This window comes from Takifugu flavidus, chromosome 19 (genome assembly GCF_003711565.1).
Source record: "Takifugu flavidus isolate HTHZ2018 chromosome 19, ASM371156v2, whole genome shotgun sequence".
NCBI lineage: Eukaryota > Metazoa > Chordata > Actinopteri > Tetraodontiformes > Tetraodontidae > Takifugu > Takifugu flavidus.
This window is the reverse complement of record NC_079538.1, coordinates 196,889-214,299: the sequence shown is the minus strand read 5'-3', so window position 1 is coordinate 214,299 and position 17,411 is coordinate 196,889. Positions and strand designations below refer to the sequence as shown.

Here is a 17,411-nt window from a genome sequence, read left to right as displayed (position 1 = left end):
AAATGTGTTGACAAATGTACCTAGAGTTGGTCATCCTGTGCTTTAACAGCAGTGTTTGGGCTCATTTAAACAACATTGCCAGGTGAAAATCCACAACTTTAGTTCCATTTGGACTGTTTACACTAGAATGCCCGAAACTGGAGCGATATGAAAACAATACAAAACAAGCTAAAAAGATTTCCGAATTATCACCGCATCTTTTGGAGTATCTCAGTGAGTTTGAGCCCGCATGCTGCAGGATACTGAGCTTGCACGAGTAGTCGGATACAGTACGTAAGCATAGAAGAACATCGAGAGAAGACTGGGACGTCTCTCAATCCAGATTCTCCACATCATTATCGGTCCACTGCAAAATGGCATTACAATTTCTGATGTTTCGAAAATGGCTTTTGTAATGATGTGCTTCTTTATACCCTTTCATATATCTGGCTCATTGCCATTTGTAATCCAGTGGATTGTGGATCATCATATCATATATACTTAGGGGGTCCTCTCCTCTCCTCTCTCTCCTCTCCTCTCCTCTCTCTCCTCTCCTCTCCCCTCCCCTCCCCTCCCCTCCCCTCCCCTCCCCTCCCCTCCCTCTACCCAGCCGGCCATTAGCAGGAGGGTCCCCCTACATGAGCCTGGTCCTGCTCAAGGTTTCTTCCTGTTAAAGGGGAGTTTTTCCTTGCCACTGTTGCTTGTCTGGGGTTAGGCCCTGGGATTCTGGAAAGCACCTTGAAACAATTTTGATTGTAAAAGACGCCATATAAATAAAGGTTGATTTGATTTTGATTTGATACCTTGTCATCTCCGCAGGGAACTTTTACAACAAATTCTGAAAGCACAACGCTTTGAAGCTTCACCCAGGGCTGCCACGAACCATTTTCCACTCATATAGGCATCCCATTGGTTACCCCAATTGTTCCCCGATTCACATCAGACCACTTTGGACCCCCCAAATCACATAATACCCTTGACTAATCAATTTAACCCGATGCTGTTTGGAAGGTGTGACCAAGAGCATGACACTGCAGCCTGATATAAGCTGACAAACAGTTTTAGAGTGATTCGGTGTAAACCTGCAGTTGTATTGTCTGAACTAAGAACTGTGACTCATTACAGGGTGAGATAGCATCATCTGCTTTAAAGAAAAAACCCACTGTTCTACACGTGATAGTAGTACGCTATCTTAGCCTAGCAATATGTGTTAGTAGGACACCATCTTGGCTGTCCTGCAAACACACATTAGAGCTGAAGCCCTCATTCATCCCAGGCCTTTCCTCCAGTGCCTTCTTGTGCCTTTTGGTACATCATAGCCAAGCACCATTTTTTGATGAAGGTTGATGCCTCTTATGTGGAGGTGGGGTCCCTCAGCCCCAACATTCAGTAGGAGACCAGAAGCTCCAACCATGTGTCTTCTTCGATCAGCACCTACAAAGAGAAATTATGACATGGGCAACCTGGAGCTGTAGATGGTGAAGATGGCATAGGAAGAGTAACAGCAGTGGTTGGAGAGTCCCAAGGAACTTTTTCGTGGCCTGTATCGACAATTTGGAATAAATCCACTCAGCAAATACTGAAATCTTGCCAACACTGATTGTTATGTTCTTCTCCAGGTCCAACCTCATCACTTTTTACCTCTGAGACTCGTAATACTAAATAGTTTTTCAGCTGTGTTTGTAATCAGGTTGACCCGAATTCTGCCTCTACCCATCATTGTTCCCACCTTGTCCTGGTAGACAGAAAAAAAGGTGGTCAGCCATTCTTCAAACCTCACTTGTCCCCCAGTAGTTCTGCAGCACTCGGCGTGCCCTATAAGAAGACACCGGAGGCCTCATCTGTTCTCACGATAAGTCCTTAGAAGTTCCAGCAGGTGTCCTCCAACCACCTCCAGTCCCTCATCACCTGTGATACACCTTCCTGAACTTTGTGACAGACCTGCCTCCCTCCAGTGGCAACACCAAGATCTTCACCACATGACAGTTTCAGAAAGCTGGCCCTCAGTGGGATCCCGCTAATTCGGTGCAGTGCTTGTTGCACTCCCGTTGTGAGGACAAGGGCTCTATTCAATTTCAGGAGTTTCAGCCTGGAGGAAAGGAAAAGGAATGAAAATCCGATTTAGCCCAAAGCTGCTCTTTAAAACAAAATCTCATCAGTTTTCTGTACTTGTGAACATAGATTTATTTCATTAGTTCACTAGTTCATTTTCATATTTTCTCTCATAATTCCAGCTGGTACTTTGGTAAACTTGGCCGCAAGGATGCAGAGAGGCAGTTGCTGTCCACCAGTAACCCCCGAGGAACCTATCTCATCCGAGAAAGTGAAACGACTAAGGGTAAGATCAAAGATAAATTATATATATATATACACACACATATACATATATACATATACATATATATACATATATACATATACATATATATATACACACACATACATACGTATGTATGTTTGTGTACGTATGTGTGTATAGATATATATATATATATATATATATATGTATATATAAGTCTGTGTGTGTATGTATACAGACAGACAGACAGACAGACAGATAAATGATGTTAACCTCCTTACCTGTTTCCCTCTCAGGTGCTTTCTCCTTGTCCATACGGGACTGGGATGATATGAAAGGTGATCATGTGAAGCATTATAAGATCCGTAAGCTGGACAGCGGTGGATACTACATCACCACCAGGGCTCAGTTTGAAACATTGCAGCAGCTTGTTCAGCACTATTCAGGTACAAACATTGAAGCACTTCAATCACATCCTGGTTTCTTCATTACACGCAGTCCCCGCTGAGAGCAGCCACAAAATGCTGTGGGTAAACCACCAACACTGCAGTCTGCCTAGAGCTTAATCACTAAATATAAAGGATTTTGGTTTACTAAGTCTTGAATTGATCCAGAATGCATTAAGTTTCTCTATAAATGCATCTGCTCCACCTGCAAATGCTCACAGAAACATATACAGTGACACAAATTGGAAATGAATTCAGCATTTTGTGTGTGTGTGTGTGTGTGTGTGTGTTTGTTTATTAGCACAGGAAGTTTATTTTGAGGAGTTGATGCAATATCCGCTGCATTCAGTGCATCAGATGACACAAATTGCCTTATTTCCTTCTCATTTACAGCATTTTGTTTCCTTTTCTTTTTAATATGCCTTCATTTAATCCACATTATTGCTCATCACCAACATTTGCTGCAGCAGAACATTTTCATGCATGTTATGCTCACATTGGCGTATTGATGAAAAAGCTCCAAAAATCAGTATCATGGATTTCTGTATGTGTTTGTGCCACATTAGCAGGCCCTCTGCACATTATTACCACTCTATGTGATGTATGAAGCTGATGACGCACCTTTGGAAACAACCCTGACTCTTTTCTGGGCTTGTGCTTATTGCTTTCCACCTGCTTTATTTGTAACTACAGTTAAAGAACATCAGTGCTAGCTAAAATGAGAAAAAAATGTGTGATAACGTTTAAATGGATTTGGACCAAAATCACTAGTACCTAAAGCAATATTGATGAGGCCCCCGTACAAGCCATGCTCCTTATATGAAGAATAGCAAATGATATGGTAGCCACGTAGAAAAATAGAACCTCAGTTTTGGCCATGATCGACAGCTTTTAACTACAAGGCTTTTCATTTGACATATTGAGAAACATTAATTTCAGCTTTGTAACGTTTCCTTCGACCTTTCCTCCTTGAATAATAGAGTGCACTAAAGTCGATGTGAAGCTGTCAGGCTTTTCCTGGATACACCAACCGTTTTAATGCATGTTGATGTGTGAATACAGTCCACTTATTGATAAGTTTTATGACAGAATATGGGGCTGAATGGATGTCTCAGCAGTGCAGCTGAGGCATCATGCAGCTGGCATCATTGGTGAGGTTAAGGATTTTTATCTTGTCTTTACTTCCCATTGCAAATAATCTGCTTCTTTATCTCTGTCAAAGTGAAGGGAGGGGTGTCATCTAGTAAAAGGTAAGGAAGTCCTATATGATAACACCCTGGAATTACCGACTGCACTGATCATCTGGTTGATTCAGTCAAACACAAAAGCCTCCTCTTGGACTGATTTAGTGTCATCACTTAGAGCAGAGAGCCATCTTTGTTGCCAGAGCCTTTCCCCATGGCTGCGATGTAAATTTAGCTTGTACCACAGATGTGGCTTTCACAGGTACGTCACAGAAAAAATAGGGTAAAAAAGAAAACCTTCATCAAGAACACAGACTTCCATTGATCCTGTATTTTCCCACATATTGTGGCTTATACCTCTAGGACAGTATATATTTAGATATATAATTAGTAGTAATACAAGGTTAAAGAGCATTTGCTTTGTTAGCATTACGCTCAAGGCCATTTATGATCAAATCTTCTTTTTTTAAAAGTTCTATTGTGCGCAGACGGATAAACACCAATTTTGCGGAGGTAACAATATTGTCGCAAAGCCAAAAGGAGTAGTAAATAAGGAATTCTTCATCGTGCCTCCAACGTAATGTGTCCTCATCTTTAGAAATGTGTTTGTTGTAAGCTCACTATACAATACTATACTACTATACTAATACTCCCATACTTACCAAAAAAGAGTGTGTGTGTGTGTGTGTGTGTGTACATGTGTGTGTGTTATAGGAAAAAATAACTAATACCATGTTTCTAGGAATATCACTTTTGTTTCATTGACAGGTTTGTTCTTCGAACCTGTGGGTCTACGCTAACTGCCTTTGTTAGCGCTCTCATTTGGCTAGGATTACAACTAGCAGCCACATCCTTTTCGTAGCTGTTGATTGATGACAAATTTCTGGTGGGATGACGAGCAGTGACCTTTTATTTGTGAAAACCAAGGGAAACCCAGTGAGAAGAGGACTGTTAATGTTACAGCTGTATACACTGTAATGGTCTCCAACCGTTTTTCAAACCAAATCTGCAGTTTTGAGCCCTGTCTGCAGTCAGGTTTTTCCATCTCTGTGCTCTTATATGTGCCTCGCTCTGTGGCGTCTACAGACCGAGCCGCTGGGCTCTGCTGTCGCTTAGTGGTTCCCTGCCACAAAGGGATGCCACGCCTTGCTGACCTGTCTATCAAAACCAAAGACGTGTGGGAGATTCCACGAGAGTCACTGCAGCTGATCAAGCGTCTAGGGAATGGGCAGTTTGGGGAGGTCTGGATGGGTATGGATCTATTCACCTATGAACAGAGGAGACATGGAAGGGAGCACACTGGGCCATCAGAGAACCCAAAGTGATCAAGTCATCTAGATAATCTAGTCATTTTTTAAGATGTCTTTTCCAAAATCATCTGGAATGTTTGTTTTTGGAGACTCTGCTGTCACAGTCTAAAGATGGCTCCCCTCTGTGTCCTTAATTGCATGTTAACCTTGTGTGCCTTCCCCTCCACTGTAGAGCATGCAGATGGTTTGTGCTTTAATTTAACGGGCATGTGTGTGAACTACATCCCTGACACTGTCGGATTGAGTCATGATTCCTGGGAGATCTCCAGAGAAACTCTAAATTTGGAACTCAAGCTGGGGACAGGATGCTTTGCTGAGGTGTTTTATGGTAAGAAGAGACAATTGTTCACCCCAGTGCACTCGGGACATATATGGGTTTCATTCATTTGTATTTTAGTTTGACTCTAGTGAAAAACCGTGACACAAAAGTTGTTTAAATTATTTTTATTTTTAAATACTGTCTTGAAGGCAATTATGTGTCCAAAACTAATGAAAGTAAGTTCTTTATTTGAATGGTGACATCATTTTTAAAATTATGTAAAGAAAAAAAAACTTGTAAAATATATCGTGTTATAATTATGCTAAAATCACAAATAGAAAACTTATCATCACTATAAAATGAGAAGACAATAAAGTAAAAATGTATGTCTGTAGTTCCAAAAAATTCTTCTTAATTTGATTGTGATTCAGGAATCAGTCACCATGGTGTCATTTTTGTAGATACATGAGGTAGTATGAAACATAAAGCATCACGATTGTTCAAAATTATTATCTTGGGTAAATAATCATTTAAAATGTCCTGACTCTGGCTCAGCTGCCTCACCATGCAAACGGAATTCAGTAACATGTTGGCAATGTGGGCACCAGTGTAGGCACCGGTTTCCCCCGTAGCCATCACTGGTGCTGCAGCTGGATTCAGAGAGCATCCTTTGGTGTGTACGTGATGTGAAACCAGTGCAAGCCAGCTCTGGGTAATCATCCCACAGGTTTATGGGATGTAGTGTCATTCTATTGTAGCCATTTGAAGTCATAGTTGTACCTGAATCTTAGAGCCATTTAATTATCCTCAGTGCATGACTGACTCCTGCTCCTATCCTGTTCTGCATGTCCTCCTCAGTTTTGTTTTATCTCCTACTGTCCAGCTGTCACATCCTCCCTGTCAAATGGAGAGTGATCTGAATAGGAATTAGTGTTCTTCCTCTACTTTACCTGTGTGTTTGTGTGTGTGTGTGTGTGTGTGTGTGTGTGTGTATGTGTGTGTGTGTGTGTGTGTCAGGTACATGGAATGGCACCACAAAGGTCGCAGTAAAGACCCTGAAGCCAGGCACCATGTCCCCTGAGTCTTTTCTGGAGGAGGCTCAGATCATGAAGAAACTTCACCATGATAAGCTGGTGCAGCTCTATGCTGTAGTGTCTGAGGAGCCCATTTACATTGTCACTGAGTACATGGGCAAAGGTAAGACTACGCACACACATACCTGTGCTATATGTGCTGCTTACATCACATTATAAACGATGCAAGAAGTGATATTAAGTACTGAAAAGCTAAAAAGGAAGAAAAGGTTCTAAAGATACAGGGGTCATCAAAATGTCTCTGCCTTACATGTGATGGAAAATATTGGGCCAGATTCACCAATATGTTCTTAAGAATCTTCTTAGATTCTTTCTTAAGTTGTTTTTAAGAAGTTTCTTAAGAAAACCCTACGTCGGATTCATCAACGCGTTCGTAAGCCCCAGAATTGTTCGCAGCTGTGTTCTTAGATTGATGAATGCCATCTGTTCGTAAGTTGAAAGCGCGTGCCAGGTGAGTCTAATTAACATACGATTAGCATAAGTCACCGCCCACTAATGCCCATAAAAAGAACTGCAGCAGGACCCTGTAGACAGAGCAAAAAGCAGCCAAATGCCCAAAGCTTGCCTCTCCACGCCCGATTTCTGACGCCGTGTTGAACAATCAAGAAAGGATGGCTAACACGCTTGATAAAATTGCCTCAACCCTGATGAGTATAGCCAACACGCTTAAAGAAATCAACGAGAATGTAAAAAAAATAAGAATGTAAAAGAAAAAAACGTGTAAAAGCTGTGCTCGGATTGTGACAATAATGCATTTTATTCACAAATGGGCAATTAATCGCGCTCGAACGTGAACCGCGTGCCTGCAGTCTGGCCCCATCATTGCGTCAGGACACACATCCTCACGGGGTTGTGGCTCTGTGTCCAAACACATCCAGCGCCCCTTTAAAATGTCGATGGTGCGTTCAATGGTGGAGCGACTGAGCGCATGCATCTGATTGAATAAAATTGTGGAGTCTGAGGGTTAGGTGGTCAGTGGTGTCAACAACCAGGGCATATCCTCGATCCCCTAATAAAATAAATCAAGATAAAATCAAATAAAAAGACAGTTTTGGCATGGTTTCCAATTTGGTTGATTAATGTTAAGTCATTGGCACATTTACGTAATTTTAAAATTCTCCGTGAATCACCAAAAATAGGAAATAAATAAATATGACATAATTATCATTGTAATATTGAATTTTATTGAACTCCACAAGAGAAGAAAACACAACCATGCCAACACGTCGCCACTGAAATGTGCGTAAGAGTACTCCTGAGTGTTCGTAGGATTTGTTCTTACCTACGCATAAATCCAGGATAAGAAGAAATTGGTGAATGCCACAATCTTCGTAAAATGTTTGTAAGTGGGATTTAAGAACAAATTTGTTCGTAAGAACGTTTCGTGAATCTGGCCCATTGTTTTTGTACAAACTTACCAGTTTTCCTGGTATGGTTGCCATTGTTCACTTCAAACTAAACAACAACCAGCATGCATTATATACATTTTTAAAGTGGGGTGTATTGATTTCTTAGGGAGCATTACAATGCATTATGGAATACATTGACAGTGCTAAAGAGGGTGCAGTGGTCCTCACAATATTGGGACAAACCCACAAAGCGAATAGGGAGAAAATTGGGACACAATCCCTATATTATATATTAATATTCTATATCAATATTAAATAGTGGAAGAGAAAAAAGGCTGGAAGCAGACGTGAAGTTACAGAATAATTAGTCATTTATCATAATGTTGGTCCTTAATGGCTGACTGGTTCCAGTGAGTCACAAATGTCTGGAAGCTTTGTGCTGTCTGCGGGGTGACAACAGCTAACAACAGGCAGTGACATCTTACAATTTTTGCTACAGGAAGCCTGCTGGATTTCTTAAAAGATGGAGAAGGACGAATGTTGAAGCTGCCGAATCTGGTTGACATGGCAGCTCAGGTACCAACAATACACAGCTGATCCATTTAGTAATCACACCTATAGAAGCAAGTCTATATAACTATCAATCAATCAATCTTTATTTATATAGCGTCTGTTACAATCAAAATTGTTTCTAGGTACTTTCCAGAATCCCAGGGCCTGACCCCCAACAAGCAACAGTGGCCAGGAAAAACTCCCCTTTAACAGGAAGAAACCTTGAGCACGACTAGGCTCATGTAGGGGGACCTTCCTGCTGATGGCCGGCTGGGTAGAGAGGGAGGAGAGGGGGGGGACAGGTAGAGGAGAGAATAGGTAGAGATCATAGAGATACATTAATAATACAAGCTGCTGGTATAAGAGTAGAGTGGGTCAGCAGGGTCGGAGGTTGGCAGGCCAGCATACAGCTATAAAGGCGGCAAGACCTGTTGATGGATACGGGGGGAGGGGGGGGCAGAGAAACTATACAGGAAATTACATAATCAATGATCCAGGTGATCATGTTTCTGGACCCTGGCAGTCTTGGCCTATAGCAGCATAACGAAGATGTTAACCTAATGATTAGACGACCCCCTAAGTATGATAATTTGTCTGTCTCGGATAGTAACTGCAACTACAGAATTAGTGACAATAAACTTTTTCAAAGAGGAAGGTTTTAAGTCTAATCTTAAAAGTAGCGATGGAGTCAGCCTCCCGTACCTGGACAGGGAGCTGGTTCCATAGCAGGGGGGCCTGGTAGCTAAATGCTCGGCCCCCCATTCTACACCTAGAGACTCTGGGGACCACAAGTAGACCAGCATTCTGAGAGCGGAGCGGTCTATTGGGCTGGTAAGGTGTCACTAGCTCCTCCGGGTAAGATGGAGCTAGGCCTCTGAGGTCAAAAGAAGGGTTTTAAAAATTATTCTAAATTTACCGGGCAGCCAATGAAGAGACGCCATTACAGGAGTTGTATGATCTCTTTTGTCAATACCTGTCAGAACTCTAGCTGCAGCATTTTGGATCACTTGGAGGCTTCTTAAATAGTTGTTTGGACACCCTGATAATAAAGAATTACAATAGTCCAGCCTAGAAGTAACAAATGCATGGACTAACTTTTCAGCATCATGCCGCGTCAATAGTTTCCTGATCTTTGTGATGTTTCTCAAGTTCTAGAGACTGTTTTAATGTGTGAGTTGAAGGAGAGATTTTGGTCAAAAGTTACTCCTAGATTCCTCACAGAGATATTAGATGCTAATGAGATACCATCTCGAGTGATCATGTGATCTAATCTATCCCTGAGAGGTTCAGGACCAAACACCATGACCTCAATTTTTTAAGGAGGAGTTAAGGAGGAGGACATTTGAAGACATCCAGGACTTTATGTCTTTAAGACATGTCTGAAGCTTCACTAACTTCTCTGTCTCCTCTGGTTTCATGGATAAATAAAGCGGAGTGTCATCAGCATAACAATGAAAATTTATCCCATGCTGCCGAATAATGTTTGCTAAGGGAAGCATGTACAATGTGAAGAGGATTGTTCCAAGTACAGAACCTTGAGGAACTCCATGGCTAACCCTACTGTATGAGGGAACACCATGGACATGAGCCAGGTTGGATATCGGCCTATAGTTTGCTAACACATCGGGATCCAGTGATGTTTTTTTTAAGCAACGGCTTAATCACTGCCACCTTGTAGGATCAGGGTACATAACCTGTCACTAAAGAAACATTGATCTGGTCCAGGATAGAACTGTCTATCAATGGTAAAACATCCTTCAACAGGTGTGTTGGGATGGGATCTAAAAGACACGTGGTGGTCTTGGATTTCTGAATTAGCGAAGACGCCTCAGAAAAATATATAGGGCTGAAGGAGTTTAAGGGCTTGTTGGAGAACCTGTATGTTCCCACAGTCAGCACATCGGGTGATGGTCCAGTTGTTGGGATGGCATGGTTAGCTTTTTCTCTGATAGCTAGAACTTTATCAGTGAAGAAGCGCATGAAGTCTTCACCACTAAGGGAAGAAGGAATACGTGGATCTAAAACACTGTGACTCTTGGTTCATTTGGCCACAGTGCTGAAAAGAAACCTGGGGTTGTTCTTATTATCCTCAATTAAAGAAGAAAAATAAGCTGTTCTAGCCTTGCGGAGGGCCTTTTTGTAAACTAATAGACAGTCTTTCCAGGCTACATGATAGCTGTCTATTTTACAAGAATGCCACTCCCTTTCTAGTCTTCGCACTTTCTGCTTGAGGGTCCTGATATGTGAATTATACCAGGGGGCACACCTCCTCTGATTTACTATTTTCTTTTTCAGGGGGGCAACAGAATCAACTGTGATTCTCAGTGAGGTTGCTGCACTTTCAGCAATAGAGTCAACCTCAGCAGGGCTAAGATTATAATGACTGATCCCTGGGGAAACACACAGTGGTCCTGGGATTAGCACAGGGATCACTTCCTTAAACTTAGCAACAGCATTATCTGAAAGACATCTGCTATAGTAAGACTGTGCTCTGAGCATAGAAGAATCCTTAATCATAAATGTAAAAGTGATCAAAGAATGGTCTGACAGGAGTGGGTTCTGAGGGAACACTGACACATGTTCTACCTCAACACCATAAATCAGAACTAGATCTAAGGTGTGGTTGAAGTTATGAGTTGGTTGGTTTATCTGCTGGAGGAAACCAACTGACTCAAGTAATGAAATGAAGCCATTTCTAAAGCTGTCATTTACAACATCTACATGGATATTAAAGTCTCCAATGATAATGACTTTGTCCGTTCTAAGGACCAAGTCAGATAAGAAATCAGAGAACTCAGACAGGAACTCTGAATGTGGCCCAGCAGGGGGCCGATATACAACTACAAACAGAAGTGGCTTTTCTGCCTTCCAGTTCAGATGGGTGATGCCAAGAGTCAGGCTTTCAAATGAACTGCGGCCATGTTTTGGTCTAGGATTAACTATTAACTTGGAGTGATAGATTGCTGCCACTCCCCCTCCTCGACCAGTAACACAAGGAATATGATAATTAAGATGGGTAGGAGGAGTAGATTCATTTAAGCTAACATAATCCTCCTCCTGAAGCCAGGTCTCAGTAAGACAAAATAAATCAATGTGATGATCCGCTATCAGGTTGTGCACTAACAGGGATTTACACAAAAGAGATCTAATATTTAACAGTCCACACTTAATTGTCATATTAGTTTCTCCAACTTGTGCTTTAGTATTAATTTTAATAATTGACCGCTCCCCTGCTCTGTGCTTGGGGAACTTTTAACCGTGGAACAGAGACTACCTCTACAGCGTTAAATATGTTATTGTTGGTGGATGAGGGTTCTATAGAAGCAGCAGAGAGGTGTGTAAGACCACAATTCTGCATCCTGGTCTGGACCCTGGATTGTCAGGTCACTTTGGGTCTAATAAAATTAGCCAAGTTACTAGAAATGAGAGAGGCACCATCCCGTGTGGGATGGACACCGTCTCTCCTAATCAGACCAGGTTTTCCCCAAAAAGGGCTCCAATTGTCTATAAAGGCCACCTGGTTTTTGGGCACCACCGTGACAGCCAGCGACGAAGATTGGGGAGGGGACCAGAGAATGCTCCGGAGTCCGAGTGCGTGTGCGTAGCTGCACACCGACTCTATGTTAATTTTGGTGACCTCCGACTGACGAAGCCGGGTCTCGTTGGCTCCGACGTGAATAATAACTTTACCAAGTTTACGTTTATGTCTTGCCAGCAACCGTAAATTTGCTTCTATGTCGCCCGCTCTGGCCCCCCGGAATGCACTATGGTCGCTGGAGTCGGCTTCACGTAGCGCAAAACAGAATCGCCAGTTACCAGGGTCGGTTTCTCAGCGGGTGTGTCGCCGAGTGGGGAGCCGCCCTGGTTAGCCGGCTGCTGCCGGGGGACCGTTAGCTGAAGCTACGCTAGGCGGCTCCGCAGCAGCTAGCTTCTCCTGTCTACCTGACGCAACTCCAGCTAACTCCAAGCTGCGGAACCGTGTCTGAAGCTCGCTAAGTCTCGCCTCCATAGCCGTAAATAAACTACACTTTCTGCACCTATTCCCTTCACTAAATGAGGCAGAGGAGTAACTAAACATTTCACATGCTGAACAGACAAAGACACCGGGTGAAACAGACGGTGAGGCCATGCTAATGCTAATAGTCGGCGAAGCCCTGTATTTGTTTAATATGGGTTGTTTCTCACTGTTGTTATCAGGTGACTAGAATGACCCAAGTGTTCAAATTTTAAGTAAAGTGAATAAAACACACCGTGCACAGTGCAACCAACGAACAATTGAGAAGACAGTAAGAGAATGATCTAGAATGATCATGTGATCTATCCTCTATCCCTGAGAGGTTCAGGACCAAACACCATGATCTCAGTTTTTCCTGAGTTAAGGAGAAGGAAATTTCTTTAAGACTGGTCTGAAGCTTCACTAACTGCTCTGTCTCCTCTGGTTTCATGGATAGTTATAACTGAGTGTCAAACTGGTATCTATCTGATAAATACAATATAAACCAGTCTAGGGCTGTCTGTCTACGGGGGGCACTGCATTTTAAGTGGAAACTTCTTTTTATTTGACTACTTTAAAAACCACTTGAAGTTAATTTCCTAAAGGCCTTGCTGTATCAGAGCCTGTTGATTTTCCTAGGTGTTTTTTAAGGTGTTTTTTAATTTGCACATCCTCTCGTAGGTGGCGGCAGGTATGGCCTATATCGAGAGGATGAATTACATCCACAGAGACCTGCGATCTGCCAATATCTTGGTTGGTGACAACCTGATCTGCAAGATCGCCGACTTTGGTCTGGCCCGGCTCATTGAAGACAATGAGTACACTGCTCGCCAAGGTGGGCCTTTGAGTACACTTAAGATTAGAGGTTCTTCTATCCACTTAGGGTTATTATGAATTTAAATTCTCAAAAATGGCAAAACATTCTACAAACCCATTACTGAACCTGAGTTTAAGATTAAACAAACTTGCCTTTTTAGTGTAGCTTCTATTTGCAGCATAAATTATACCATAAGTGATGTCTCTTTAGCTTATAGCCACACATTGTCTCACATGAAGTATTTTACTGTAATTTGAAAATCCAAAATATACATGACAAGCAGGCCATAATGGTTGTGGTCAAAAGCAACTAAGCTTGATCTTTGGAAGGGAAAGTTGAAATGTTTGTGTCATAATTCTGGTTAAATTACATATCTTGCTTATATGATCAAACCCTCCCTTTAATTCCCATTTAATTAGAATGAGCCCCCAGCTTTATATTTGATATGTTTTTAAAGCAGATAGATTAATTCATGTGATCTGATCATTTCTTAGCATATAACACATTTGTGCCTGATATTATGCCGCATCTGAGCAGACAGCAAGCTACTAGTTTAACTATTGCTAACTGGTAATCTTTAAAAGAGAGAAAATAGAAATGAAGCACTTTGTTGATTGGTTTGACTGAAATATATTCTGTGTTAGCTAAATTTGTACCATCAAAATTGTGTTTTTTAACCAAAAATGTGTGGGTTTGTTGTGATATATTTATAAAGCTCAGGTCATGACAATTATTGCTTTATGTGACAAACACTTGACAAACACAATTCAACATTACCGGTACTCAAAACAATGTGGAGAAGATTCATCTGGTTAATTATTTATTGAGGTTATATATACACAACAGCAACTGCAGACATCTGCCCAGTCTGTCATTTACCCCCATACTGGGACTGACACCTGTAGTATAGTTTATATATAGGAAGTACTAATACAAGGTCACATAACACAGAAGGTTGCTTTGTTATGTCTTGATGTCCCTCAGGAATCCAAAATGGAATCATTTGCTTCCTTGGCCCATTATCAACATTTCCTAAAAATTTCATTAATATCTAACTTTGAATTATTTTGCTAAAAACTAAGTAAACAAGTAAATGTTGGCTGTCACATAATGTTCTCCCTTGGCATACGTATAAAAAGATAAAAGTAATAAAAACATTGGTTAATGTGGTGAGTAAATGTACATTTTATTGAATAGTTGAAGCCTTTGACTCTGGTAACACCATCTGCTCACCTCCAGGTGCCAAGTTCCCTATCAAATGGACAGCCCCAGAGGCGGCCCTGTACGGGAAGTTCACCATCAAGTCAGATGTGTGGTCGTTCGGCATCTTACTAATGGAGTTAGTGACCAAGGGTCGGGTGCCTTATCCAGGTGAGGGCAGGGAAGGGTTAAACCCTACCTCAAGCCACAAGTCGATAAAGCAAGAGGATAAGAAAGCAGCCTGTGAGGCATAATGCTTTTTGCCGTATTCCCCATGGCAACCGGAATGTTTTCTCTTTTTATGGAAGTAAAGGGTTATTTAATGCCTGCTGGCCTTTTATTGCCTCCTAGCATGTGAGATAGCACTTAATCACTAACAGTTGTCTGTAGATGAATTTCAGGCAGATAATAGAAGGAACTGAAATGACAGTCAGAGTGTGGCAGTCATCTTTTTGTGGGCAGTGTCTTCAGCAAAAATAAATAAAATTCCCATTGTCTTTAAGACAAGGTGATGGAGGAAGATGCTGTTATATGGTTTGGTTTTATGAACAGTGTATGAAGTTTAACTTCCACAATGTCAACATCAGTACTGGTTTCAAGCTCTTGAATTGAAACTTTGTGAGCTTTTAGAGCCTCAGAGGAACAGAACAGGTTAAGTGTTTAAGGAAGAATTGCTCACAAATTTAGTTACATTTAGACTTGATCATGCTCATGAGTCCCAGCATCTCATGCTCCAGTTAAATAATGATTTGAAGTTTTATTATTGTCAAGCACACTTGATGTATAACCAAACCATAAAGATTTAACAAAAGACACCAACATTAAAAAATCACATTATGAATACTGAAAAAAGTTATAGAAAATGCTTTTAATTCAATGCACCTCACAAGAATTCAGACAGTACAACTATGAGTTGTACTCTATAATTTTACAATGTACTTTGAAAACATAAATATGCATTTCTACTACCTCCTGGAAGATACTCTGCAGGCTTTCCCCTATAATCTGTTTATCATTACCATCATATAAACAGAGTAGCTTCATAAGTTGTCACTCACTGTTATCTGTTGTTATTGTTATTATTGATTATATCTATCAGTCTATGACTTCTATACTTAAATCTCTTTTGTGTTTTTGAGGCATGAATAACCGTGAGGTTTTGGAACAAGTGGAGCGAGGATACAGGATGCCGTGTCCCCAGGAATGCCCCAACTCAATGCATGAGCTAATGCTGCAGTGCTGGAAGAGAGATGCTGAAGAGAGGCCCACCTTTGAGTACTTGCAAGCCTTCCTGGAGGACTATTTTACAGCCACTGAGCCTCAGTACCAGCCTGGGGACAACCTCTAAACACAGGTCCAGCCAATGCTGTAACAGAAAATCTGGGATCATACCAGCTAGGACATAGTGGTTTCCTCAGCATAGGCTGTTTAACTGTGACCCTGAAACATAAGCCTCAGCCTCTGACACGCCTGACCTCACCCCCCACCCTTCCCGTAATCATTCAAAGATGAGGTAGGCTGGATTGACTTCAGGGAAGGTTGTGCAATGAAATTCTTTTCTTCAATGTAAATAAGGGGCCTGTTTCAGTTGTTTTCTGCTTTTTCAGATTTTATTTTCTCTTGCACAAAAGATTAAATGATGACATTATAAATACAAAGTACTACTTGAGAACAAATGATCTGTATTAATCTATGGGTCATCATTTATTTCCAGATTGAAGTACAAGCCTCAGTATTATTTCTTGTTCAATGATTATTACTTTCTTTACCTGTTTCAGTTTCTAGTGTGGCAGCATATTCTTGCAATGACAGCAAGCTAATTCTTTTTCTGCCCTTTATTTAATGTATTTCAGTTGCATCTACAAAGCTTCCTCTGAGCTCTATTTTTTACACCACTGCAATAACTTCTTTTACAAATCACTTGAAACTTCCTTCATTCCACCAGGATATAGACGTTTTCAAAATTGTAATCTAAAGAGAATTTTGGAATTCCTGCTTGTGTTCCAGCAGTGTTTTTTTGTTTGTTTGTTTTTTGCTGGTTTTTTTTTAATTTTTGTGATCTAGTATGCTATATTAAGGGACAGTTAAATAATTTAAAGAGCTGGTATTGTGTCATTATGAGGTATGAATTATTGAAATCAAAACATAGAGTGCATTTATTAATGCAGATCATCTTTTTTTCCAGAAAAAAATGGTTCTTTGTGTTGCTAAATTCCCCATTTCATATCCTTTTACTTCCATTTACAGTTTTAATTTCTTTATTTTTGGTGAATATAAAATAAATATTTTACACACTTTCCAAGAAATTTCGTTTCACTCTCTTTCTCTTTGGCTTTTGAATATCTCTCATATCTGCAGGATTTGATCAAATAAAAATAAACAGAAGTGGAGAGAAAAAAAACCCAAAGCAGGTGGATCATTACACGTTAGCATAGACAATAGCATTCATCTAGGACAACAATTAAAACTTGCTGTGTCTTGCATCCCTTATAAAATACTGATCAATTTCTCTAGGTTTGAAAACCTGATTTAATTATCTCCCCCTTCCTCCTGATATTAAGTCAGTGGATTGTTTTTGGAATCTTAAACATGTTCTTTCACCCACAGAAGATGACAGTTTTATATACTAAACAAGAGTCTCAAAGATACCGATAGATCAAAATCATGGGTTTATAAAGGCAAAGATCTATTTATTCCAACCCCAACACAACATTTGAAAGATCAACCTCTGAGCACAGGAAAAGAGGATTTTGAAGGGGGATACTCACTGTGTGTGTTCAATCTTAACCCCAGAGAGGACAGCAAAGCGCTGTCTCCTGTTTCCAATGGATCTTTAAGGCTGGAGATGAGGTTCAGAGGACCCCTGCACAACATGGCCACACTGGTTGAACACCTGTTATGGTTTTATTCTGGAGGTTGACTCTAAAC

The 17,411-nt window shown here is 41.0% G+C and overlaps 1 protein-coding gene across 7 annotated transcripts in view; it reads left to right on the top strand.

Annotated features, from left to right (window-relative positions):
- Positions 1–16,789, top strand: part of fynb (FYN proto-oncogene, Src family tyrosine kinase b) — a 48,257-nt gene extending 31,468 nt beyond the window's left edge. For 6 of the 7 annotated variants that reach the window (XM_057017842.1, XM_057017844.1, XM_057017848.1 and 3 more), the window contains 8 exons: positions 2,214–2,317; positions 2,575–2,724; positions 4,995–5,159; positions 6,495–6,674; positions 8,420–8,496; positions 13,148–13,301; positions 14,523–14,654; positions 15,623–16,789. In XM_057017842.1, the coding sequence (XP_056873822.1) occupies positions 2,214–2,317; positions 2,575–2,724; positions 4,995–5,159; positions 6,495–6,674; positions 8,420–8,496; positions 13,148–13,301; positions 14,523–14,654; positions 15,623–15,831 (1,171 nt within the window). In that variant the 3' untranslated portion in view covers positions 15,832–16,789. Of the gene's footprint in view, positions 1–2,213; positions 2,318–2,574; positions 2,725–4,994; positions 5,160–5,390; positions 5,547–6,494; positions 6,675–8,419; positions 8,497–13,147; positions 13,302–14,522; positions 14,655–15,622 lie in introns of all 7 variants that reach the window. The other variant, XM_057017849.1, reaches the window with a different exon arrangement.
- The last annotated feature ends 622 nt before the right edge of the window (positions 16,790–17,411 follow it).